This window comes from Mizuhopecten yessoensis, unplaced genomic scaffold (genome assembly GCF_002113885.1).
Source record: "Mizuhopecten yessoensis strain PY_sf001 unplaced genomic scaffold, ASM211388v2 scaffold1011, whole genome shotgun sequence".
NCBI classification, from domain to species: domain Eukaryota; kingdom Metazoa; phylum Mollusca; class Bivalvia; order Pectinida; family Pectinidae; genus Mizuhopecten; species Mizuhopecten yessoensis.
This window is the reverse complement of record NW_018403833.1, coordinates 138,268-165,605: the sequence shown is the minus strand read 5'-3', so window position 1 is coordinate 165,605 and position 27,338 is coordinate 138,268. Positions and strand designations below refer to the sequence as shown.

The window sequence follows — 27,338 nt, the reverse complement described above, 5'->3', positions numbered from 1 at the left end:
TGTTCCCTGCACGTTCGGGAACTTTATAAACTAATATGATACTGTAAAATTGTTTATTTTTTGTGTGGCTTTAATTTTATCGATATTACAATAGGAGGTTTTCCGCGAAAAACGTGTTTTTTTCGGAAATTAACAGAAATGCGTGAATTATAACATTTGAAGCACACACTAATATTATTATTTGAACATACGTGAAAATAAGAACTCGCGAACATTCCCGTAGTATTAAATCCACGCAAATTAAGACCGTCAGAAACACGTTGGACCCGCTAATCATGAAAGCACTGCAAACACAGTTTGATAAGTTGTTTTAATAAATGTATGTATAACGTTTAATTGCCCTTGAACTTGCTGATTTCAGTTTTTTAGATTATCAGCTAAGAAATATTTCTTTATTTTTTTAATTTCAAGAATTATTTTTCTTATCCAACAACATTGCTGCATTTTAATAATATAATCAATTTTTTTTTTTTTTTTGTGTATAAACGTTGCAGACCAAAATGTCTTTGGTTGAAATATGCACCAATAATATGTGATTGTTGGGTCAAAATACAGAGCAGTCAACAGCAGAATGCCGTAATGAGCTCAAGTAAGATATATTATCAAAGGAAATCATCTCAAAAGTATTCCCATTGCATGTCATTTTTCGAACACGTGTTTCAACATTTTTCAGAGTAATTTTGAGATTCTATTTGGTTAAATGCTCAATACAATCAGGTTAAATTACATATTTTCAGAATATTCAGACCAATAAAATCAAAGGAAAACACCAGTGCTGCCTTCACTATGACGTTGTGATGTCATTGTATTGTTTCCTCTTACGTCACAAGGAGTGACATTACACATGTCACGTGTCGAAAATAAATCTGATCGGGTTATCAGCAACCTGAAGATATAATGAATTTCGTTTATAAAGCACCATTTGTAAAACTTGTTTGAGCAATTAACGGTTTTGCTACATTTCGTATTTCTTCTGGAGGGAATATCGAAATATATCCGACTTTCCTATAAAGAAAGTAGCACTGCCTATCTATCAATGCCACTAGACCTAAATCTATAGTAGACCTCCATAAATAAGCTCTAGACCTCGAATTAGTTCTTTTTGTACACCAAGTACAATCATCACTTCCTCCCGATTGAGTAAATTCTCGAACTAAACCAATGGTTGAATTCGAAAATTCCATATTTAAAAAATTGTAAATATTCTTAGTAGTCTCAATTGGAGTTGTTGCAAGTTTTTCATACAATAAGACTCTGATTCTGTTAGGATAAAGAGTCCTCAGGTAGTCGGTAACTCGTGTGTCTGTTGTAATACCTTCACATGTACGGGTGGCAAAACCAACGAACGAAAGCACTGCTGACATCCTAGCACCTAATTCAGACGCCATTTTGCCACGTGGGTCCCGTAGAAGGTGAATTATTCTCAGTTCTGGTAGCCATTTCATCAACATGATTGCAGATTCCATCTTCATTCTTATAGTTTTGACGATCCTGACGGTGGCGTTGTGACACTGATTTCTAAGTATGGTGATGCAGATGTTTATGCTCAATAACTGTGTCTTCAGGCACTTTGCATATTTGGATAAATTATGGGAAAATGTGCCAATAAACCGACTCTGTATGTCCTTAATATTGATATTGTCAAAATCACAGGTCAACCAGCGGTAGACCATTTCGGCGTGGATGGTTGTAACGTCAGAAATATTCAGATATCTGAAAAATAAAAAAGGGTTAAATTAAAAAATACACAAAATTTTAGATAAAATACAACAAAATATGCGCACAATTGATAATATATCTAAAACATTCCGGATTTCAAGAAAAAGAAAACAATATTAAAGAGAACTAATTAGACAATGAGACAAAAAAGAACATAAAATAACCCTCAAAATATGACAGGCGCAACCAAGTGTAATACTAGGGTAAGAAATTCATGCATCACCTTCTTCCATTAAATAGATAGTATGGAGCTAGGTCTCTAAGGATCTACGGTCCAGCGTGAACAAGTCTCTAGTCTCTGCAGAAACATTGATGGAACTGACGTCATGAGAAATAATCAGTTGTGAAATGTTAACTCCTGTACTTAACAGGAATATTCAGGAAAGAAAATCTGACAATCATGGAGTTAAAGGCCCACTAACGCACTGTAAGTTAACTTCAATTATTCATTTTGATTTAATTACGATAAATAAAAATGAAGGAAAATGTATGCATACTTGTTATTCTAAATTTCCTTTGAAAGCGTGTACACACTGTTAAGCGTGACACACATCTATTTTGTACAATTATACTAGCGTTTCTTTGCGTTTTGCTATTGCTGTACAATTTAAGCGTAAATTATGTACAATAGATGTATTTTTGTCGTATGTGATTAATACGAGTTAATTATTGATGAATTCGGTTATAGTTGGGATTTTTTATACTTCTTATCTTCCATTGGCTTTGAATAAAAGATGCACACTCCTGAAGAGTCTAAACATATCGAAAATTTCCAAGATGTCTACACTTTGTTTCGTCTCCAGTGATAGGCTTTACCAGACTTTACGTAACAAGATGGAAGTATTTCTGACACTGTCGGGTCGAGGTTCGACACTCACTACGATTCATAACAATACAATCAGTTAACCGCTGAGGCGAAACAATTCATGCATAAATCAATATACCAGGATTAATAATAAGTTTCGGTTGGTTTTCATACGTCCTCTTTTAAACACAAGGACATGGCGTTGGTTCTGGCATATTATCAATTCAATCTTGTATTCTATAAAACAAACGAAACGAAATTAATGTAGATAATAAATTATGTATAGTAATATATACATACAATAAAACCTCGTTATATTGCCGCCATTTGTCCACAGAAATATAGGCATTATAAAGGGGATTGGCAAATAAGTGAGGGAATTGTATAAAAGAATTCTTAAGAAAACAAGAAAAAAAGGATATTAAGATATGATGGTGGTTAACGGGTGGCAAAAGAAACGAGGGCCTTTATATCGAAATTAAACTGTATTTAATTTGCTTCTATAATTATCATGTCCTAATTATAAATGTATTGCCAAATACAACAGAGCAAATTCTACCAGAGCAACACAAAGGGTAACACTTGTAACACCAAATCGATAGGGAAAACAACATGACCATATTAGAAAAGAAGTAATAGCGACAGTGCAGGCATGGGAGTAAGTCAAATTCTTGAGACACTTCATCAAAACAAAACATGAATAATAACATATCACAACATACAACACAACGATAATAAGACACTATGAAACAAAGCTACATCACAACAGTAAATCAGTAATTACTTGAATAACACACTGGTGTTAACGCCTATCACCTCGACACGCTGATTTAACCAAAGACTGTTTACATTTTAAAATTTCGAATTAAAAAATCTGAAGATTGTGTATTCAATTTCATTTTGTATCCATTGAACAATTTATCTATCTTGAATACACAATCTTACGATTCTTGATTATTCCAGCGTGCCGAGGGAATATGCGTTAACTTAAGCATATTATATAATTGATATCATTTTCCCCACGAGATTTGGAAGAGGAGGTTAGATTGTTTTAGACTGTTTAAACATACCTTGTTGTGCCATTGAAGAAAGAAATGTTTTTCCCTTTATTCACATCTTCATCTATATATCGAAGGGGCTCAAACGCATAAAAGCTGTTTGAATGATGCTGTAGGATATCTCCGAGTAGTGTTGATCCACTGCGCATATACGTCAACACAAGAACCTTCCGGGTGTGTGGTGCCTTCTGGGATACATCACTAGTTATAAGGTGCCTGTCTGATAAATAAATATGATAATTACTCGTTGAATCTTACTACAGTTTTAAAACATGTTGTCAGACTAGGAAACAGAAGGTTTCGTATTTCATACTACAGTAATATAAGGTTTGGTTAGTCGACAGTACTCCCTTTTGGCTGGAACTCAGACGAACATAACAGGTATTGACAAAGTGTGTAAATAGGGTCTCCTTGATTATCAAGCCAAATCTAGTTCTTTAGCAAGCAAACGATTGAACAGAGTACAAGGACCAGTAGAAGTTGTTCCATCATCATCATCATCATCATAATTATCATCATCATCATCATCATCATCATCATCATCATCGTATCATTTCACACAATTAAAAAATATTATTTCCTTTACCCCGTACCAATGAAAAAAACAATAACCAAGCATACTAAAAGTGTTTGTATGGTTTTAGCTTCGATAAATTGCTTCTGATAAGCCATACCTTGCAGAGCTTTTATGAAGAAATTTTGAAGATGAAATAAATAAAACATTATTAACAGTGTTATGTGTGCAAACATTCAACTGGGCTATATTAACGGTTGCTACTGTGTATAAGTAAAACCACGACGGAATTCTCTAGTGTGTTAAATGCAGTTGGACCGGTGATCCTTGATTGGAAACTCACGATCAAAGGGATAATACAAACACACACATATATATATACACACACACACATCAGCTGTAAGTATTCTGTAAAATAAAGTGAAAACAAAATCAAAACACTGGCCAGTGTGGGGGTCGAACCCACGACATTCGCGTTATTAGCACGACGCTCTAACCGACTGAGCTAACCGGCCGTCTTGTAAACGGTGATGGATATATTTGAAATGTATATAGTTGTAGATGATTTTGGTCATGAAATGATCTTTTTTGATATTTTCCATATCAAATCTGGCCTTGTCTGCGCTCTAGTTTTTGAGACAGAAACATCTATTTCACTTCGATCAATTCTGATTAATACCACGTAAACAGATATTTATGCTTACCGAATAGACATTTGTTGTGCATATACAAAATCAGACATTGATAAGTGTAACATAATTTTACATAGATACACATACGTGGTTATCTATAAAGGTGTAAAGTTCACGCTCCAATACACAGTTATGTACATTGTATGACTGCCTCGGTACTGCCGTACTGACTCGCCACTTATAAACTACTGTAGGCTTATAGACATTGTCACACTGGTAAATGTAAGAGTTTTTGGTTGTCAACACGAGCCTTGGTTATCATTCTTCTAAGATGCAGGTTGTAGTAGGTGATGGCGGCAAATGTGATCGAGCGAGGGATTATCGCTGTTGTGCTGTATCAATGTTACACGTAACTAATGTTGGAGATGGTCATTAACTCATTACAGTTGAATCCCATCTAGAACACCTGGTAAACCACTTTCAACAAAAAAGTCATAGTATGAATCACATTCATTGGATGTTTTGACTTTTCATCTAAAAGCTTTTTGCATAATGTGCATGTTTGGTCTTGTAAAATAATCATCTATCTGTCATGATCAGTTGCTCCCAACAACACGAGTGCTATTTCAACCATCAACATTTGTGTGCAACACACTTCACCTAAGTATCTGACTGCCTTTTATTTCCAAGCTATTGGTACTCGCCTTTGCTTACCACCTTATCATTACTACAGTTCTGTTATCTCATCAAACATCTGAACAAGGAGGTGATCGGGCATTAGAAAAAGACTGAAGCTAACTACAACAACAACACAACTAACCTCTACTAATCTCAAAGGACGGAGATAACAATCACAATATATGATGACTACTTTTCCGAAGAGACAATGAATTCCTATCGGAAAGTTAACGTGTTAATCGCGTATAAGTTACCACGTTGTATCTCACGCTTAAAGAGAATGGAACATTTTAAATCCAAGGGAAGCGACTATTTACGATAAAAAATCCACACTGTAGGACATAGCAAACGCTTCAATGATGTTTTTTCTATTACTAATAAACAACAACAAATACTAAATCTTGGCAGTAAATATATTATGGCGCCTGTGACGTACCAGGACTGAAAGAATATTGCTAAGTACTAATGAGCTATTGATCCAGAATATCAGGCCGAAACATGCATATAATGAAGACAGCTATCAGATGACACAGACCATAGGTAATGATATGCTGACTCGCTGTCATTGCCAGGAAAATTCTAGAAGTAATTTAACTGTACACGTATATGGACCAATCTCTCTAACATTACGTTACAGCGCTGCCAATCACAGTAATACAATAAAAGTACGTACACCATGAACTGACCCCTGGCTTATTTTATTCCTTGCATATTGTTGCTGAAACATGCCGCTTGAAGAATAACAACAATCGCCTGAGGTGAAAACCAGAAGAAAGTGTTACACTTATCAGAGTGGATATGAGTGTTGAAGATGCATATCAAAATGCTATCGACACACATTTTAAAAAGAAATTTTACAAACGGACGGATAAAAAATGAAAACTGATTCTATGCTCTTCTCCTGTTTACTTTAAACGTTATTAAATAAATTTATTTCTTTTTCATGTAAAAATCTTAAAGTTTGTTCCGTATTTTGAGATTATGAAACGAGCCTATTTGTTGTCTCGCCCGAATTAGTTTCATAAACCCTATATGAAATGGAGACAAAAGTAAAATTATGTTTGCACAATAACCATGATTTGTTGCAAACATTCATGAAAACAACCTTTTTTCGTGTTAAAAGAAAGTTATGCACATTTTGATTCCAAGCATATTGCATTTGTGACATGACAATATGCAATAAAGAACCTCTGATGCAATCAAGTTGTCCTAGTTGTGACGTCACGAATACTGGAATGGGAATCGTGCAGTACATATATGTCATAGCTCCATTAGGTGTAATTTGACATATAAATAACACAGATCAGGTGTTATATCAATGAAAACAGAGCAGTCATATGAATAACCCTGAAAATCACGTATAATGTAAAACTTACCACCGTCATATCCCGAAAGTTTCGAACCTTTCCAATTGTGGACAAGTTTGTTGCTGTTTTCTAAAAGTGTGAAGATGCTCAGGATGCCACAGGCCATAAACAGTGTCAGCGATATGAAAGATTTGTGTAATTTGCTCAGTTCCATCGTAGCCATTTACAGACAAAATATATATAAAACAGCATGGGCTTAGAGCGTCGAACACCCGAACGAGACATGACGTAGACGTGTTAAAGGTTAAAGTTCATGTTGAAGACAGACACAACGTGAAGTCAATGCTTTTGTATATCGGTGACACATTTGACGTAGTTAACACTTTGTACATTGTAGCGGTCTGTCACACTAGCTTCACACATCCAAAAGGCATTAGTACTGCTTAAGTGCCTTATATCTATAAGTTCATTTGTTCCTAATTTATTGTAAAGTTTAGTGTTCTATCACATTGAGAAAAACAGTATTCCTGCTCTTGTGTTTTAATTAATAAGAACTGTTTGGTCGCAAAAATGCTCATAGACATTTCGATGTGCATGTAGTGTATAGGTGTGGAATTGACTATGTTATTCGCTAGAAATACGACTCAAGGAATCACCTATCTAAAAACTAAGTCTATTGATGCAGAAAGCCAAACAAATTCAATATATATATATTTTGTATTTACGACGTTATGTATGCATGGAGCAACTTATATATATGTGTTTTGAAGTATGTTGAACAAAGCCGCGCCCTAAAACATGTGAGGATATATCAATGATGTGATCCAGGAATTTAAATATTGATTATCCATTTAAAAATTCATGCAAACGATAATTCTATACTGCAATGTAAAGACGTCGTATTGTTAGCACGATTTGTAACGTCGTATTGTTAGCACGATTTGTAACGTCGTATTGTAAGCGCGATTTGTAACGTCGTAGTGTTAACACGATTTGTAACGTCGTATTGTTAGCTCGATTTGTAACGCCGTAGTGTTAACACGATTTGTAACGTCGTATTGTTAGCACGATTTGTAACGTCGTAGTGTTAGCACGATTTGTAACTTCGTAGTGTTAACACGATTTGTAACGTCGTATTGTTAGCACGATTTGTAACGTCGTATTGTAAGCTCGATTTGTAACGTCGTAGTGTTAACACGATTTGTAACGTCCTATTGTTAGCACGATTTGTAACGTCGTAGTGTTAACACGATTTGTAACGTCGTATTGTTAGCACGATTTGTAACGTCGTATTGTTAGCACCATCTGTATTTAACGTCATATTGTTTACACCGTCTGTTGTTGATGTCATATTGTTAACACCGTATTGATAACACCGTCTGAAGTTGACGTCGTATTATTGACACCGTATACAGTGACAGAACCTGCATCGGTTGTTTTTTCTTATTTTTTATTTAAGGATCCCTGTAACCCTGCCAAAAGGAAAAAATAGGTTTAAAACTCTAATTACGTTGTGGGAATGAAATCATACCTAAAGGTAATTTAATGAAAAATTATAAGCATAAAAGAGGGAAAAAAATGAAATCAACAACAATGTTCCGAGTGTAAAATGTCACAGGACAATATCAAGATTGTAACGCTGGGCCATCGATAGACATATTATCGCTCTCACAAAATAAGTTTCCTGGACAATGGTAGTTTACTGGCCATGTCTTACTACAGTTATATCCGAGCAAAATAGCGGAGGTAAAGGGGAGGTTACTCTATGCACGATAAACTACAGCGGAATCCTTAAATATGTCTCCGTTACACCCTGCCTGTGTTCTTTACCGATTTCACCTCCCAATCTCTTTAAAATCGCAGTCTCTCATTAGATGTAGAGTCTCTCCAATGTCAAAAATGCCTAATGAGGTTCTTATTGTTCACACATACGTGTCTTTTGAGAGAAATACATATAGCATGCTGTAGAATACGTATATTTCGCGAGTTATTTATTATTTGCGTAAATTCAAACATCTGTCGGATGTTCATTCAGTCATGTTACAATCAGAAACATACAGTTGTCATTGTTCCTGAATGTGTCGTATGTATACCAATTTTCAGTAGGCATTTGATATTTCAAAAGGTATTGATATTCGTCAATGATTTAAAGTGTATTAAAAATTAAGATCTTCTAGATTCTGAGTATCAACAATAATGACAAAGATATTATTTCATAGATCACATGTATTAAACATGCATTTTATTTGGCACCAGTACAAATAATGGAAATGTTAACATGCGCTATTTGCAACAAACAAAAATCGAATAAGGGGATAAATAGGATTCATGAAACAATCAATCTGCCAAGGTGATACTAAAAGTCGTTCTTTCGTAACGCGTCTTTCTTAAACATTCTCTTAACTATCCTAGCGAACGCACCCGCCCACACAGGCGCACTCATAAATACTCACATGTAAATACACACACGTTTACAAGCTAATACTTTCACACAATACACAATACATCTCCAGCACACACGCAGGCATACCCACATAGGGAGATAGTATATCTAGGTGGCATAGGACAAGAAGTTAGCGCCTGATAAGGCAGCTCTTGCGAATTCACCAAAAGTTGTATTGACTTATGTATATGCTAATTGAATAAATTGTATATCTATGTACTGCAAAGCGCTTTAGAGTGGCGTATGTTAGCTAGATAGGGCGATAATTATTATTATTAATACTTATTAGTCCTTAGACAAGTGTCAAGCTCTAGAGGGACATGTACTTTATCCAAGAATCAACCTGAGATGGGACGGAGAGATTTCTTAGAACTTTTTCATCCTTTATCTCCAAATATCCAGCAGTTTTGTAAAGTGTCCTACAGTTCTGGTCTACTTGTTGAACATCTTTGTGTGACATATGAAGCCGCCATCTTACAGATGTGAGTCTAGCATTAGTCTTTTTCGCACACCAAAAACAGTTATCATGTAAGTCTTTTTGTAAGGTGTGTGTTCTCACATATTTATTCATTTCTATTGTGAAAGTCAAATTCAAAAACATAAAAAGTTTTCTTGCTTTCCGTATTGTATCACTAGCGAACAGCTCATACTGGAGAATTCTTATGCTCTGAGGGAATAGTTTGTATAAACGATCAGCTTCGATAATATCCGAATGCATTTGCCTACACACTGAATCTGCTCGCGACGATATGGAGGGCCATTCCATTCTGGGTTCTACGTTGAATTCTGATGATAGCTTCCCTCTTGGGTCCCGGAGTAAGTGTATCACTTTCAGTCCTGGCAGCCATGTTAGTAACAATTCCACTGACGCCATCTCTAAGCGAATAGTCTTGATTATAAACACTTTACCAGATTCGCAAGGCTGTTTTAATAGTTTCATACATTTATAGATGTACTTCCTTCTCTGTGCCACCGATGCGTGGAGAAGCCTTTTCCTCGAGTTTACACACCTGTAGTATTGTATATAAGCATCTGATCCCTGTAACATCACACTAGTGAGGTCCATGACGTTGATCCTCCTGACATCACACGTGAACCAGCGATACAACATCTCTACCAATACCCAGCTTGAATTATCTCTGTTATAGTATCTGAAAAAATGAATAATTTCATTTTTCACGAAGTTCTTATTTGCAAAATATTTGGAGGAGACATCTAAATGAAATGGTTTTGATGTAAATATGCATATAATGGACAGGGGAACACGAATGGTCAATACAACGATGTGCGTTACATCAATTATCATATATTCAATGCGCCATCAAGGAAAATTTGAGAAAGTAATACACCCGATTCCTGAACCTTTTTGCCTTTTATATCAAATGTTGATACTTTCTAGTCCAGGAGTCGGGTTTAAAGTAATTACCGTGTTGTATATTGGTGATTTATTCTATGATCCCTTTGCCATATCATCAGCACTCTACTGGTTAAAACTCGTGGATGCAATGTACCCAACAGAGATGCACAAAAAACAAGCCAACACAGGCATATTATTTAAAAATCCGTTGTACTGCAATAATTCTTTTGACTTTGTAAGGGATATTTGTCTATATACAGATAGAGATGTTGAATGGAATTGTCAAATCAAAATGGTGATTGAGGACATCATAATTTGTTGGTGGTAAGCGAGGTGGCTAATGCAAAACAGGTGCATAAGACCGGAGATTTATTGAAAACCATAAATAGAATTTGAACTCAGGTTTACAGGGAAAGGAAACAACTTACCTATGTGTTCCGTTTAGAAAATCGATTTGTTTCCCCATCTTTATATCTTCTTCAATATATCTTAATGGTTCAAAAGCGTATGTACTGTTGTTATATTGTTGTAATATGTCTCCAATAAGAGTGGACCCACTGCGCAAGTACGTTACGACTAGGACACGGGTGGGATACTGATCTACAAATATATAAAAGACTTTTACAATATGAGCGTATTCAAATATTAGAAAATAAAAGAGGCTAAAAAAACGTCGGAAAAAGATTTCCGCTTATTAAGCTTTGTTTTATGTTTCAACCATCACTGGGGCTGTAATTTGAACTTCAAAAATAATTTGTCAAATGTTCTTGCGATTTGCAAAAAAAAAAGAAAAAAAAGAACAGAAACAAAAAATAATACACAAAAGCAGGTCCCTCGTTAAAACAAGTGGAATTGCTAAACTGTCACATATGCTAAACCTATTGGTATATGAAATAAATACTTGTATTAAAATGATCAGCAATAATAATGATAATAATAATAATAATTCGAGGTTCTTATATACCGCTTTATCACAACCTAGTTCGTAGGTCGTCTCAAGGCCGTTCACAAATTATTATTCGTAGTTGTAGGGCCTTTGCTACTAGCCAATATATTTCTCAACTCCTAGGGGATCGGCGCCCACAGCTAGCATTCCACAATTCTAGCACTTTCCAACCACGTACACAGTTCCGTGCCGTGACTTGAACCCGCAACCCGGGCCCGTTGGTCACGATAAACGGAAACAAATCAACAACGGCGTTTTCAGTGTTGTCACGAACTTCCACAGAGCATCTATCTGAAGCTTCCTGTCCCACTCGCGCCAAAGTTATATCCGAAATTAAAAAAAAGTGGAGGTTTAATGAAAATGAAAAATTCAACAGTGGAATTCTCAAGTATTTTAACTCGAAAGCGCAAATTTTAGACAGGTTAATATTTTTATTAATGTTAAATTTCATACAAAATAAGCAAAACTTGTGCATCAACGTAATCACTTTCGGATAATTTTCACAAACTCCTCCTATGCTATCCATTAAGCTAAGAGATGATTTAAAAATGATAGAATGTACTAGAATAGATATCTTTCCAATTTAATATGATTTGCAAAAGCAAAAAAATACAAAACAAACAGAACATAAATTCAATAAACGATAAATGAAATAAAACATACCTTGCTTTTTCTGCGTCGTAAACCTCGACGAAATATTTTTCCCTGCCAAAGATAATTAATATTAATAAGATAACACTCCAAAACTAATTTCATTTTGGTAAGATATTGATCAATGTCGTATTTTTGCTTATCATTTAATGGGTGCTTGCTTCAAATCCTCTATAAGCATAAATGTGATAGCATCGAAAAACTAACGGTGCAATCGAAAGAAGAGTTTTACATTTGCTGAAATCGGAGGCTAATTAATGATGATAGGAGGCAGTTAAAAATATGATTTGTTTTTATTTAGATTTGATTATGTCAATGGGTGAAAGTTCTAATGAACTGGCAGGCAATCTTCACACATGAGTAGCATTACGTTATTAACACAGTTTATTAATATAACAAAATGAACATTTTTCATGATTCGTATCTTTAATGTTATTTTCCATAACAAATATGGTTAACTTGATCTATTATTATTATCATTATTATTATTAATAATGTTCATCAACGTATTATTATTAAATGTTGTATATTATTATTAATAATAATATACAACATTTGATATAGCGCCCTATCTAGCTAACATACGCCACTCATAAGCTTCTCTAGAGCGCTTTACAGCGCTATTAAGATATGATACTTTATACTGAAGTGACGAATATGAGAGCAAAACATTTGTATCAATATTTTGTTTAAAATCGTAAAGTTTATAACAAATGTTTCAATTTTAATACTGCTTTCCTTATCATACAGAGGTTTGACTTGAACAGATACAAGTGTATAAGAAAATATGCACTAACGTTTTGCAAGATACAAATCGAGGAAGGTAAAATGCAGAAGTAAAACACATCAACGATATTCGATACAATTAAAATGCATATTTGAAATAAATGTCATTGTATCAGGAAACATATATAGCAGTTTTGTTTCTGGTTCTAAACCTCTTAAACTTTACCTTCTGTCTTGAAGTCTGGCAATTGATATAGATGTTCATAGTATGAAAAAGTCCCTAATAAAACCACAGAAATGATAAAAAGTATAAATAAACATATCCGATATTGAAAGAAATACATCACGTCTCCAGTCCACTTAAGCATTGTCCCAGTTTAAATAGAGCGCTGGTATATATATATACTCACGTGTGTGTTAAAGTCACGAAAAGACAATGGGGGAAGTCAATTAAATCATTTTGTCACACACGAGCAGAAACGCCGATATACCCGTAAGAATGTAATTGAACAAATTTGGCTCGATGCATACATACACGACTATAAACAAATAAAACAAATATCCTGAACGCATTAAGCCCGATCAACAGTGATTTAACTGAATGCTTTGAAGAACAATATGTGTCCTGTTCGATTTATCTGCATCTATCCTGTTTTGATTACTCGGATGCAAATTAGAAAAAGGATAATATAAATCTACTCGATTTTTTGTGTGTACATGTAATAGTTTAAATTCCAACTAGTTTTGGAAGGTGTTTATGCTGTCATTGTTTGTGCTTTGATGCCTCATCCTCGGCTTTTGGTGTTGTTTCGGTGTATCTACGGTTCCTATTGTTTTGGTTTCTGTCTCCTGGGGCCCTGATAATATGTTTTATATCGACTTTGATGACTCTTAACCTTCCAGAACACCTAGTCTTAAACTCTGGAACGTTTTTCAAAAGTACAAATGGTAGACTTTCCAAGTTTCATATTTTGCTCTAGTTTTATCGAATTTGAGTTCGAATTTCGATTTTTGTCCACATTTCAGTATTCATTTTCTTGTTTCATTAATTGCTTTCAATAGAATTACTTATTTTGATATTATCTAACTGTATCTCAGTCAGTGAAGATGTAAAACGTAACCAAACCCTTCACCAGACCCACTTACCATTATCAAAGTAACCAATGGCTCTGTATTCATTCTATATTTCCTCCACTACCTAATCTACCATGATCACCTCAGCCGTCTGCCCCTATATCGGTGTTATAGAACTAAACCTTCCCATATAGTCCGTCTACCATTATATTTGTGCCATAGAACTTCTCATGCCGTCTACTCCAATATCAGTTTTGTAAAATCCTACTTCCCATAACGTCTACCTCTATACCTGTGTGATAGAAACCATTCTTTACCGTAACATCTACCCCTATATCTGTGTTATAGAACTAATCCTTCCCATACCGTCTACCTTTAGATCTGTGTTATAGAACTAAACCTTCCCATATAGTCCGTCTACCATTATATTTGTGCCATAGAACTTCTCATGCCGTCTACTCCAATATCAGTTTTGTAAAATCCTACTTCCCATAACGTCTACCTCTATACCTGTGTGATAGAAACCATTCTTTACCGTAACATCTACCCCTATATCTGTGTTATAGAAATCATTCTTTATCGTAACGTCTACTGTGTTATAGAACCATTCTTTACAATACCGTCTACCCCTATAACTGTGTACCTCTATATCTGTGTTATAGAACTAATCCTTCCCAAACCGTCTACCCCTATATCTGTGTTATAGAACTAATCCTTCCCAAACCGTCTACCTCTATATCTGTGTTATAGAACTAATCCTTCCCATACCGTCTACCCCTAGATCTGTGTTATAGAACAATTATTTACTATACCGTCTACCCCTATATCTATGTTATAGAACCATTCTTTACAATACCGTCTACCCCTATAACTGTGTTATGGAAACCATTCTTTACCGTAACATCTACCCCTATATCTATGTCATAGAAACTAATCTTTAACGTAACGTCTAATCCCTAATTTGTACTATAGAACGCTTCTTTTCCATACGGTCTACCCCTATATCTATGTCATAGAAACTAATCTTTAACGTAACGTCTAATCCCTAATTTGTACTATAGAACGCTTCTTTTCCATACGGTCTACCCCTATATCTGTGTTATAGAAACATTCACTATACCGTCTCCCCCTATAACTGTGTTAAAGAACAATTATTTATTATACCGTCTACCCCTAGATCTGTGTTATAGAACTAATCCTTCCCATATAGTCCGTCTACCATTATATCTGTGTCATAGAACTTCTCATGCCGTCTACTTCAATATCAGTTTTGTAAAATCCTACTTCCCATAACGTCTACCTCTATACCTGTGTGATAGAAACCATTCTTTTCTATACCGTCTACCCCTAGATCTGTGTTATAGAAATCATTCTTTATCGTAACGTCTACTGTGTTATAGAACCATTCTTTACAATCCCGTCTCCCCCTATAACTGTGTACCTCTATATCTGTGTTATAGCAACCATTCCTTCCAATACCCTCTACCCATAATCTGGGTTGTAGAACCATTCCTTTCAATACCCTCTACCCCTAATCTGTGTTTTAGAACCATTCTTTACCATACCCGCTACCACTATATCTGTGTTATAGCAACCATTCCTTCCAATACCCTCTCCCCATAATCTGTGTTTTAGAACCATACTTTACCATACCCTCTGCCCCTAATCTGTGTTTTAGAACCATACTTTACCATACCCTCTACCCATAATCTGGGTTGTAGAACCATTCCTTCCAATCCCCTCTACCCCTAATCTGTGTTTTAGAACCATTCTTTACCATACCCTCTACCACTATATCTGTGTTATAGCAACCATTCCTTCCAATACCCTCTACCTCTAATTTGTGCTATATAACATGTCTTTGCTATACCATCTACCCCTATATCTGTGTTGTAGAACACGTCCTTCCATACCCTCTACCCCTTATTTTTCGCTATTGAATAATTCTATACCATACCCATTACCCCTATATTTGTTTTGCAGAACAAGTCCTTCCATACCCTCTACCCATAATCTGTGTTTTAGAACCATTCTTTACCATACCCTCTACCCCTATATCTGTGTTATAGAAACCATACTTTACCGTAACGTCTAGCCCTTTATCCGTGTTAAAAAAACCTTCCTTCCAATACCCTCTATCCCTAATTTGTGCTACATAACATTTCTTTGCTATACCGTCAACCCCTATATCTGTGTTGTAGAACAAGTCCTTCCATACCCTCTACCCCTAATATGTGCTATAGAACCATTCTTTCCCATACCATTGAACATCGTTTATGGACGTTTTTGAGGAACACTCTGTACATTCCATTTTTAAATTTTCCTTAATTAAAACCTGGTTCGTGAAATAATGTAAACTATTCAAAATACAAGCGAATGTCTTCCTACAAGTTTAAATCAGGCGTTCGGGTCGGAAAATGCACTCACCCTATAAACAAAAGGGCATCGAACAAAATGTGTTCAACAAACCTCTTATCAGAAAGATGACAAAATGGCGTAGTTTGTATTTCTTTTGTTTTATTTCTGTTAATATGTATATAGCGAACAAAAGTCATATGTGAAATATTAGAGCAACAAAGTAATAAAAGTTAACTTTAATAACTTTATAGAAGAAAACAATATAATTTTCTAATAACTTGTTCTCTCATTAAAAGTATATTGCGTCATTATAATCTTTCAAACACGCTCTGAAAAACAACCAAATGCTTCAACTTAACTTCATCACCAATCTATTCTTTCTAAATCAACTGATTGCTTCAGAATAACATTCTAAATAATCAACCCTCTTTAAATAAGATGGTTGCGTCACTCATATAAACGCTCTCTCTTAACCAGTTCATTACTTCAATATTATGTCCAGATAGAGATGCCCGACCTTTCAAAGCAGTTTTTCTGCTTCAATAGAATTCCCAGAATAATCACTTCTCTCTAGATTAGCTGATGAAGCTTCAATAGAATTCCCAGGATAATATCTTCTCTCTAAATTAGCTGATGAAGTTTCAATAGAATTCCCATGAGGATAATCACTTCTCTCTAAATTAGCTGATGAAGCTAAATGTATTCCCATGAGGATAATCACTTCTCTCTAAATTAGCTGATGAAGCTTAGAAGAATTCCCAGGAGGATAATCACTTCTCTCTAAATTAGCTGATGAAGCTAAATGTATTCCCATGAGGATAATCACTTCTCTCTAAATTAGCTGATGAAGCTTCAATAGAATTCCCAGGATAATATCTTCTCTCTAAATTAGCTGATGAAGCTTAATAGAATTCACATGAGGATACTCACTTCTCTCTAAATTAGCTGATGAAGCTTAATAGAATTCCCAGGAGGATAATCACTTCTCTCTAAATTAGCTGATGAAGCTGCATTATAAATCCCAGGAAAATCACTTCTCTCTAAATGAGCTGATGAAGCTTCAATAGAATTCCCAGGATAATATCTTCTCTCTTAATTAGCTGGTGAAGCTTCAATAGAATTCCCAGGTGGATAATCACTTCTCTCTAAATGAGTTGATGAAGCTGCAATAGAATTCCCAGGAAAATCACTTCTCTCTAAATGAGCTGATGAAGCTTCAATAGAATTCCCAGGATAATCACGTCTCTCTAAATTAGCTGATGAAGCTGCAATAGAATTCCCAGGAGGATAATCACTTCTCTTTAAATTAGCTGATGAAGCTTCAATAGAATTCCCAGGATAATCACTTCTCTCTTAATTAGCTGATGAAGCTTCAATAGAATTCCCAGGATAATCACGTCTCTCTAAATTAGCTGATGAAGCTGCAATAGAATTCCCAGGAGGATAATCACTTCTCTCTAAATTAGCTGATGAAGCTTCAATAGAATTCCCAGGATAATCTCTTCTCTCTTAATTAGCTGATGAAGCTTCAATACAATCGCCATAACAACTATGTATCTCTAAAGACCAACTAACTAATATATTACTAATATTGCAATCTTCCAAAACATCCTGTCTCTCTTAATAAGTGGATTGGTTTAAAACATTTGAGCTATCCCTGTTTTTTGCTGGAATGATATGTACATTGAATTAGACATGTCTGTATGATGTCTTAATGTCTGTCTGCCTACATCCTTATCCTATTCCATCTTTCCGTTTTCTAGAGGGACATATATTTCAACGATTCAACCTGACTAGGTATGGATAGGTTTCTGAGGCGTGTTTCATTCTTCATCGGCTGGAATCCCACATTCCTGTACAGTTTCCCACAGCTTTTATCAATTTGTCTAGCATGTGTAAGTTGTATTAAAAGTCTCCAGTTAGAAGATGCGAGTTTGGCATTTGTCCTTTTTGCGCACCAGTAGCAATATTCACTCACATTTTGTTTCAAAGTATGTACTCTTACATAATAATATACTTTGTAGGTAAATTTCAAGATTAAAAAATTAAGATTCTTCTCGTTTTCTGAATTGGATCATTTGAGAAACCCTCATATTGTAGAATTCTGATATTTTTGGAGTATTGCTTATATAATCGATGCGTTACTTTGATATCTGACAGCATTTGGTTACAATGTGAAGATGCTTAAGATGCTATTGTTGACCACCCTTTAAGATCTTTCTTAAGTTCGGATGACAACTTCCCCCTCGGATCCCGGAGTCAGTGTATAACTTTCAGCCCTGGCAGCCATTTTAGTAACAACTCCACTGACGTCATCTCTAAGCCTTGATGATTAAAACGTTCCTGGTTCTGCAAGATGTTTTAAGGTGTTCCAAACAAGCGTTAATATAGTTTCTTCTTTGATGGAGTAATGCACCCTTTGTCCTCATACTTCTTCTGATACAGTAGTAATATCTGTAGAGTAGATCAACATACCGATAGAGAGGTCCATTATGTTGATTTTCAGCCAATCACAAGTGAACCATCGATACAGCATCTCCGCCTTTACTAATCTATACTCTTTCCGGGCGTACAACCTTTAAATAAATACAACAAATTATAAATACTATATACTACCATGTCAATTAAGGTAAATTGCATTATCATAATCAAAAGTTGATCTGCAAAGGCGGCAGGACAGGTACAATCATAGATAGATTTAAAAAAAAACCACGGCCACAGACAGTTGTAGGTTAAACAAATAACCCCGGAAGTTAACCTCGTTGTTGGGGACAGTTTTGGTTTCCGATAACATATATTGTCGCAAAATAGTGATATGAATCGTTATAGCTACTATTATATCAGTTTTTGATGTTGTGTTATGATGGTGTCTTGAATGCTTATAATATGTATGACGACAACCTTTTCAATTTGTTTTGACATATTAAGTGATACAATAAATATAATTTGAAATATCACTTAAATATGGATACATACATCCTAGACAGGTAGTTTATATCTTAAACCATCGGATCAACATCCACTACGGTACACGTTATATTGAATTCCTTATTTTATAATTTAAATGCATCTTTTAAACATTTTGCCCTCCTTCAAGAATATGTTTGAATGTGACAAATATGCATTTCTATCTATATATTTACATTCAAAACAGCAGGATAATATAATTTTATCGTTTTTGTAGAAGTATTTGGTTCTTGATTGAAAATACATTTAAAAAGAACTATTTCAGCAACAGACGGAACAGCCGAGATATATCTGGAGTTTTAACCTTTACACCACCGCGCTTTCCTACTTAGAGGCCGTGTAATGGTAAGAAGGATGCCACGATTGTGTTCAAGTCAAATATGCAGTTATTTCTAGGTTAGGTGATTGGCTGCCAGATACCTAAGTTCGAAGTCTGGACAGGGCACGGGTGGAAACAATGTCTTCCTTCGTCAGATGTGGACATAATGATGTTTCATTTAAAAGGGCGAAACAAGTTGTTTGTACATTGGGCATCCATTACTCTTTACCCACGTATCTCTTATTTTTCAAGAGAGGTGTAATTACCTACTTGTTCCGTTGATAAAAGTAACTTTGCTCTAATTCTTTATATCTTCTTCAAGGTACCTCAATGGTTCAAAAGCATCTGCGCTATTGGCATAGTGTTGTAATATGTCTCCGATAAGTGTGGATCCACTGCGCATGTATGTAACGACTAGGACACGGGTCGGCTCAGTTTCTGTCAATGCATAGAAGAGATTTATAGTTTTAGTATTACACCTTTATAAAATACCAATAATCTTTGGACGTGAAAACACGAAATTTATACCTTAAACCTATTTTTTCGTCATTCTTGTAAATGGTTTAAATTTGAGATTTGTCCATATTTTGAACTATGACAGTCTTTTAAAGTTGTAATATAGCTTCGTAAAAATATCAAAATGCTAGTGAACAATCACACTTATCTTACTTGGTAGTGATGTCACAAAGAAAATATGTTTTGTTCTGCATTTTTGCTGTTGTTAGGTAAAGAGTGGTCTACAGATTATCACGCGACACTTGGTTGTTCCATCAAATGCTCAAACGATATAAAGTATATATCTCTTTTACCGATATAGAAGCAAACAGGTTTGTTCTTTCAGCTTTTCTGTATTTATAACCATGTACTATTGTAATTTTACATCAATAAAATAAAGTTTTAACTTATTATCATAGAGATTGGTAGCGAAGTGACCATTATAATCCTACTGCAGATAAAATCCTAGAGTTAGGAGGTGTCCAGTATTTTCATTCTGTAGGTAAATATCCTAGAGATTGGTAGCGAAGTGACCATTATAATCCTACTGCAGATAAAATCCTAGAGTTAGGAGGTGTCCAGTATTTTCATACTGTAGGTAAATATCAAAGAAATTAGTAGCGAATTGACCATTATAATCCTACTGTAGACAAATAGGCAAGAGTTAGACGGTGTCCAGTATTTTCATGCTGTAGGTAAATATCAAGCTAAGACACTGAAGTAGAGAATGTTAATCTTTTCTTGCCTATAATGTAATATTTTAACTGGTCTACGATATTGGTCCAGTTTCCAATAATAGTCATAGACATTTGCTAATTAAAGAAAGAAACAGACCAAAAAGTCACCTTTTTGAGATTTGTACCGGTTATATATTTGATTTAATGCCATACTCCATACAAGATTTCCATGAAAAAAAACAATACTGATAATATAAACCAAAGATAATCAACAATATTGTTCTGAGTTTAAAAAATCAACGGGGATAGACCAGGTTTCAAACCCTGAACCACTTATTGTTATACTGTCGCTCTTACCAGTAGAGCTTACTGTTCCATGGAACCATTGGCCCACCTGCGCTACAGTTCTATCAAAAACGAAATTAAGGGGAAGTTTCTGTTACCTACAGCAAATTACAATGGAATTATTTTGTGTTTGCTTGCAGTGGGGCAGCGATCCTTGAGTTCAACATAATGAATATGTACAACTCATAAAATCGGTTTATAAGAAATGTTGATTTACTATGGTCCTTATTCACAAAACCTTTTTCTTTTGAAACTCAGATTTTCGCTCACAAGACATATTTGTTTTGGAGATCCAATATAGGGAAGGAAAATAAAGGGAGGAACAACAATATTAAAAAAGAGGACATTTTTGTTTTGTCTTTTGTTTTTGTATTATTTTTATTTTTCAAATGTACTTCTGGTACAATATGCATATATAGATACAATCTTTTCATGCTCCCTTACACCCATACACTCACTCACAGCATTCACATATACTCACTCATCATTTCCTAAAAGAGGACATTAATTTCTTATCATAAATGAAAACATAGTAAATCGTTACCATGCCCGTTTAGATCTGCTCAAAGTTAACTGTACCTTAATAACATTTCTGTAATGTAGCGATCCGACAAAGCAATTTCATCGATTAAAAAAGATTAAAAATCTATCATATGAAAATTAAATATATAGTTGGTAATCATTTTCATTCAATGCTACATTTAGATGTTTCTCAATCTCATGGATGGGATGGTATATTGCGGACAGTGTTTTCTCACTTTAAAAAACACAAAGGGCTATATGAAAATCAATCTAATTAAGATTATATCTTCACATCGCGCCCGTTTACTGTGTGTCGCGTGTTGTTAGATCTTCCACGCGACATATCAGTAAACGGGAGCGATGTGAAGATAGAATTGTTTTTAGATTGATATAAAAATATTACAAAAATGAGTCTATGATGTTTGTGTCAAGAAATAAAGGGCAAGACATGTTGCGAAGGATTGCTTCATCAGGTAATGTTCTATAGCCAAGCTGCTGGTATGCATTTGAACAGACCTTGTCCACTTGCTGAATGTGTTTAAAAAGAACACGCTGGCGCCACCTGTTGGCTGTTATGTCCGAGTTTGTTCGTTTCGCACACCAGTAGCAACCGGAACTGTCGACGTTTGTCATCGTTAAACTCTTAACTGCAAGTTTAATTTCAGTTGTAAACTTCAAATTAATATATGCAAACAATCTTCTGGAAAATTCAACAGGATCATTTGCAAATCTTTCGTATATTTATATTTTCAATCTTTGTGGATATTTTTCTCGTAGTTTTAGAATAAAATCAGTTTCCTTGATCAGCAATTCACAAAGATCCTTCGCAACGAATGTCACAATATCCCATTCAGCTGGTTTTAAAGCCATTTGAGAAGCCAGTTTGCCTCTGGGATCCCTCGTCAAGTAGATGACCTTAAGATTAGGCATTAGTTCCAACAGTAACTCGACAGACTCAATGTTAAGTCTGATTGTTTTGATTATCCGAACCCCTGCTCTGTTACACTGTCCCTTCAGCAACGGTATGCACTCAGGAACTGTTTTAGTTGGAATATGGATCCGCCGCACACAAGCTGCGTACTCATTTAGGTTGGTTGAGTATGCTCCTATGAACATGCTACTAAGATCTTTGAGGTTTACGCGATCAAAATCACACGTAAACCACCTGTACAGTATTTCAGCTTTCATCCAAATTGTATCGCTTTCTTGGTACGACCTGAAAATGTAAAAGAATTTCAAAACATAAACAATGTAACAAAAACTAAATTACATCTGGGTTTATAATATATTCATAAATGTTTATTTTACCAATTTTCATCTGTGTTTTTTTTCCTTTTTAAAGTATTGATTTGAAACATTCTATAGAAAAATGTGTGGAACACTCAGCTCTTCAGTAGATGCATTGAAAACCTAAGTCTTTGGTTTGTTGTTTACGTTTATGAGGTTCTGATTTTCTGTATATTAATCTGTAAAATCTCAAACAGAAATATTGTCATATTTCAAAACAATAATTGTGATCAAAGCTACTAGTGATATACAATTCTGTGTTCTCATTTCCGTTTCTTTCCTTCCCAGCAGACGACTATTTATGTAAGATTTGATATGCCCTCACAAGATGCATCTTTTGAAAATTTTCTAACCGTACAGATATTTTTGTTATTTTGCTACAACTTACTTCAAATAAAATCATCAACAACTCGTTTAGTGATCAAAACAGATTGTACAGTCAAAGTGATCTAGTGACAGGGTATATACAAAAACCTTAAGGCTATGTAATCGGAGAAAGTATATATATCGGATCGAGAAAAACGGTAGTTTGAAGGCAGACCCTGTTCTACAAAAGTCTTACCTTTCGGTTCGGTTGAGAAACACAATCCGTTCTCGCTTTTCCAAGGACTCGGAAAGATATCGGAGTGGCTCGAAAGCGTAGAAGCTTTCATGAACATGCTGAATAATGTGACCTGTCAAGGTTGAACCACTCCGTGGATGAGTGAATATCAGCACGTGTGGACAAGAAGGACTGCTCAGTCCTTTCCTTTGGATCCTTTGTAGCTTTTGTATCTGACGGTCTCTTTTGGTCTTTACTGTAATTGAATATTAAAAATCGTAATTTGCTTTAATACAATCAATACCAGTATTAATATTACTGTACTTATATGTAACTATTACATGTGACCCCTATAGTCCGCCACTCGTGTATCCTGTCCTTCATCCGAAGTCGACATATCCATACTTTCCATTTTTAGCTGTCTTTTATAGACGGCACATACAATGAAACAATCCACAATTCTTTAACAATTTTGTCATTGCGTATTAATGATATGATATAAACTGAAAATTGAATGACAGGCGTTACATGTATTTATCTAAAATCTTGTCTAGAGTTATCGGACTTTAACTCTGATTAGATTGCAGTCGAATACTTTTACTTTTCTTTTTCATTTATTTTGAACGTATTGTTGATATTAAGATTTCTAAAAAAAAATCTCTCCAAATAAGATGTAGATTTCAATAAATGGAACAGACAACAGTGGGTCTCAGTCAGCTATCGCTAACGTCACAAATATAATGACGTGCCGATCTTCCGTTCAGATTTATGATCTCATAAATAACAACTCACTTTGGTAGGGTAAAATAATGACAATACAGAGTATAATAAAATATGTTAATATTACATTTTGCACAATACATTGTATATAAATTTATTTTATTTCTCTCCAACAAACTTGTCAATTATTTCACACAGTAAAATGTGTATATTTGAAAAAAATCCCAATGTCGTTTAAATCTCTTAAATAATACATAAGTAAACTATACATATTATAATATGCAAATAGATTACAAGCATGATGTGTTTTCTGATAAGGGCATACAGTACAATTTCAACGTGGCATTTGTCTCGTGACACCATGTATATATGGGTCTAAATTAAAAAAGTTGCACGATTTCCACCTTAGATTAAACACGAACAAACAAGCTATGTTAAAAACGTTTTGATTACATATGCTTACCTGCAATTGGGTTAGGTCTGACCGTGACTGTGGTCCGGTGAGTGTTTCTGTTCTCGTATCGTAGCAGAGTAATATACATAGAACTTAGAACTACAACTGTCAAAATAGAAAGAATGAGAAAACAGCTGTAGTAAATGCCCATTCTGGAATTCGAACCCATAACAGAACACACATGTTTTAATGTAGCTAATATCCAAACAGGCCGTTTCTGTATATCCGGTACACCAAGGAAAATTTAGGTATATGTATAGATAAAAGCAAATTTGATTAACAACCCACTCTTCAGGCACACTATTGCTGCATTCTTTTGGATAAAAACCCTAATCAAATCAGGTAAATATGTGATCAAATATTAAAATAAATTTTAGAACAACGTCTCCATTTTGGTAGTCGGTGACACTATAATAGCCATTTGACACGTACCCATATCACTCCATGTTATATACAATATACCCTTTGTTACTGCAGGGCTATGGTGTCGGGTTACTGGTAAATAGATTCTACCAATGACTGATCACAAGACAATGCTACACACGAGCTGTTTATCAGCCAGTATTTACCTATTGGCAGTATTAACCGTATGATCAAATCGGATTTGTTCTCCCGACAAATAAAACGAGTAAGGATGAGTGCCTATACGGCCCCATTTTGGGCCCCGTTTTATTCCGATTTTGCCCTCCTTAATTTGTTCAAAGATGTCCTATTGTATTACATGCGCAAAAACTATAGGTAAAAGTTTGACCGAAAGTGAGTTTTTGGGGTACCAAAAGAGGTAGGGTAAATCACAAATATAATTTTTCTGTTTACAAAATGAGCTTAAAAAACAAAAAAGTTCCAGTTCCATTTCTGTTTTTGAAAGCATGCGTAAACTAAACAGGCATATATAAAAGAATGAAAAATGACAGAAATTCAATTGTCACTTAAAGTCGTTGATATAAAAAACGAGGATTAAGTCAGGGGGTTCTTTTATGTAATTTTCAAATGAAAAGTGTTTTTTTTTCTCAATAATTTCCTTTCTAATTTATATTTTGAGTTTCAAATTTACAACTTTACTCATTTGAGTTCACTTACATAAAATGCATATTCACTACACACTTTCCTTTTCTTTTATACTGAGTTATGGCTCATCACAACTACAGTAATAATATATGAAGATTGATTTGCTGGTAATTCTAAGTCTCCTAGCTTCAAGGAAAGTATCTGTTTTAATCACTAAAATTAACCCATTTCATTGTTTTATCAATTGTTGTGACTGTTTCCAATGTTTATGCGCTGATTGTACATAAAAGGCAGTTTGGGATAAGCATGCAACTTGGCTAGATATTGGTTATATGATGATATTTAAGTTGTGAAAGGTTCATACTTATGCCTTTTTTAATTAAAAAAACACCTTTTCTTTTGTTTTGGAATACACGGACTAAAGTGCATCTCCTTGCTCAAGAATGGTTGGCATGGTGACGGAAATGGTAGTCAATGATAGTGCACTTAGATTCCGAAATTCCTTGTGAAACACGATCAATCGAATGAAACGAAGAATCCTGTTTCCCCACAATAAAGGGAATTCCTTTATAATGTAGGTTTTAGCAAATGTTCAAGATTAAGGCTATCCGAACATATACTATTTTTTGTGCAATAGGGACATCAACGTTGTTTTTTAAATTCTCATTACTCTGCCTTATCCCTCATGACATTACTTTGATTTGACCATAGTATCTGCCCCGGAAACGGGGAAATTATGATAAAACATTTACATGTACACATTTCAGAAGCAGATACCTGTGATTTGACCTAGATTTACATGGCGGGTGTCGTTGATGGAAGCAGGGGACGCTTACCCTTCCGGAATACTGGTCTTCCTCCTGTTCTACTTTCCAAGGGCCTCCGTGTTAATAATTTGTTTGTTCATAATAAGTCCTGATTTAGCTCTATCAACATATTTCTTTTCTGTTGATTGATACATGTACAATGTAACACATATTATATCGATATTGCTTTTTGTAATTGACTTCGCGAAATTATTCATGCAAATATACATGCACTGATAAAAAGAAAAGAGTAAGACGCAATAAACAACGAGCTGGATTCGTGAATATCATGGTCGGGTACCGTACCGAAACGGAAAAATATGGTCAACACTATGGTAAAATATAGAGAAAGAAAAAAATAGCTCATTGAAATATCGAAATAGCAATTCAATAAGATTTCAGAGAGCTGTATTGATGAAAAGAACATTAAACAACATTATTCCGCAATTTTTCACAAGGAACTAATGTAAAATGGCCCATGAACACAACTCTTGATCATCTATTATTCATTTGTCGTCCAAACTTCGAACTGTTTATCACACAAAAATCTCAACATTCGGGCACTGCCCAAAAGATATATAATTATCCAAGACAATGGAACTTTCCAAAAATCAATATATAAACATCGCTTTTGACATTTCTTTTGTGTCAGAAATACTTTCTTTTAATTTTGTTGTTGTAAATATTAGACATTCATTGATTATTCTATCATTGTCCATCTTTCCTTTTTGACTGTTTTTGGAAGATAATAGGTACGATCCTAAAGAAACAATCATTAGTATCCAAAATCGTCCGTCATTACGTCCGTATATCCGTCTGTCCAAGGTCATGTGAAAACAATTCCGTGCTACAGTCCCCCGTGGTAGCTATATACTATAGTGGCGACAAAGATCGACCTAGAGTCTCCTGCTAGCTCGTGCAACAGTCCC

At 34.9% G+C, this 27,338-nt stretch overlaps 2 protein-coding genes, 1 non-coding gene and 1 pseudogene across 4 annotated transcripts; all 4 read right to left on the bottom strand.

Annotated features, from left to right (window-relative positions):
• Window positions 1–486: 486 nt before the first annotated feature.
• Window positions 487–6,958, bottom strand: LOC110456049 (carbohydrate sulfotransferase 6-like). Of its 2 annotated transcripts, none has more exons than XM_021506577.1 (3): window positions 6,783–6,958; window positions 3,595–3,802; window positions 487–1,713 (listed from the first exon to the last, which is right to left on the bottom strand). In XM_021506577.1, the coding sequence occupies exons 1-3, from the start codon at window positions 6,934–6,936 to the stop codon at window positions 909–911; spliced, it is 1,167 nt and encodes a 388-aa protein (XP_021362252.1). In that variant the 5' UTR covers window positions 6,937–6,958; the 3' UTR covers window positions 487–908. The 2 variants fall into 2 exon arrangements, with proteins under 2 accessions (XP_021362252.1, XP_021362261.1); XM_021506586.1 differs by having other exon boundaries at window positions 3,595–3,749; window positions 6,810–6,958.
• On the bottom strand, window positions 4,538–4,611 carry Trnai-aau. Its single transcript has one exon. It is a non-coding gene; the product is annotated as a tRNA-Ile (tRNA).
• Window positions 6,959–9,466: 2,508 nt separating the features above from the next.
• On the bottom strand, window positions 9,467–21,556 carry LOC110456444 (carbohydrate sulfotransferase 5-like). The gene is made up of 6 exons (XM_021507220.1): window positions 21,553–21,556; window positions 19,881–19,992; window positions 18,744–18,844; window positions 12,123–12,164; window positions 10,942–11,113; window positions 9,467–10,307 (listed from the first exon to the last, which is right to left on the bottom strand). Exons 1-6 carry the CDS (start codon window positions 21,554–21,556, stop codon window positions 9,467–9,469), a joined length of 1,272 nt encoding a protein of 423 aa, XP_021362895.1.
• LOC110456437 lies at window positions 21,440–23,582 on the bottom strand (annotated as a pseudogene).
• Window positions 23,583–27,338: the final 3,756 nt, after the last annotated feature.

Bases quoted from the DNA above. Each gene is read 5' to 3' on its own strand.
- LOC110456049 (XM_021506577.1), bottom strand. From the start codon at position 6,936: ATGGCTACGATGGAACTGAGCAAATTACACAAATCTTTCATATCGCTG. The intron at 3,803-6,782 runs GTAAGTTTTACA...TTTATTTATCAG, and splicing joins ACTTTCGGGATATGACGGTG to ACAGGCACCTTATAACTAGT. The intron at 1,714-3,594 runs GTATGTTTAAAC...TTTATTTTTCAG, and splicing joins TTCTTCAATGGCACAACAAG to ATATCTGAATATTTCTGACG.
- LOC110456444 (XM_021507220.1), bottom strand. The intron at 12,165-18,743 runs GTATGTTGATCT...TATCTTTGGCAG, and splicing joins CATAATGGACCTCTCTATCG to GGAAAAATATTTCGTCGAGG. The intron at 11,114-12,122 runs GTATGTTTTATT...ATATATTTGTAG, and splicing joins TACGACGCAGAAAAAGCAAG to ATCAGTATCCCACCCGTGTC.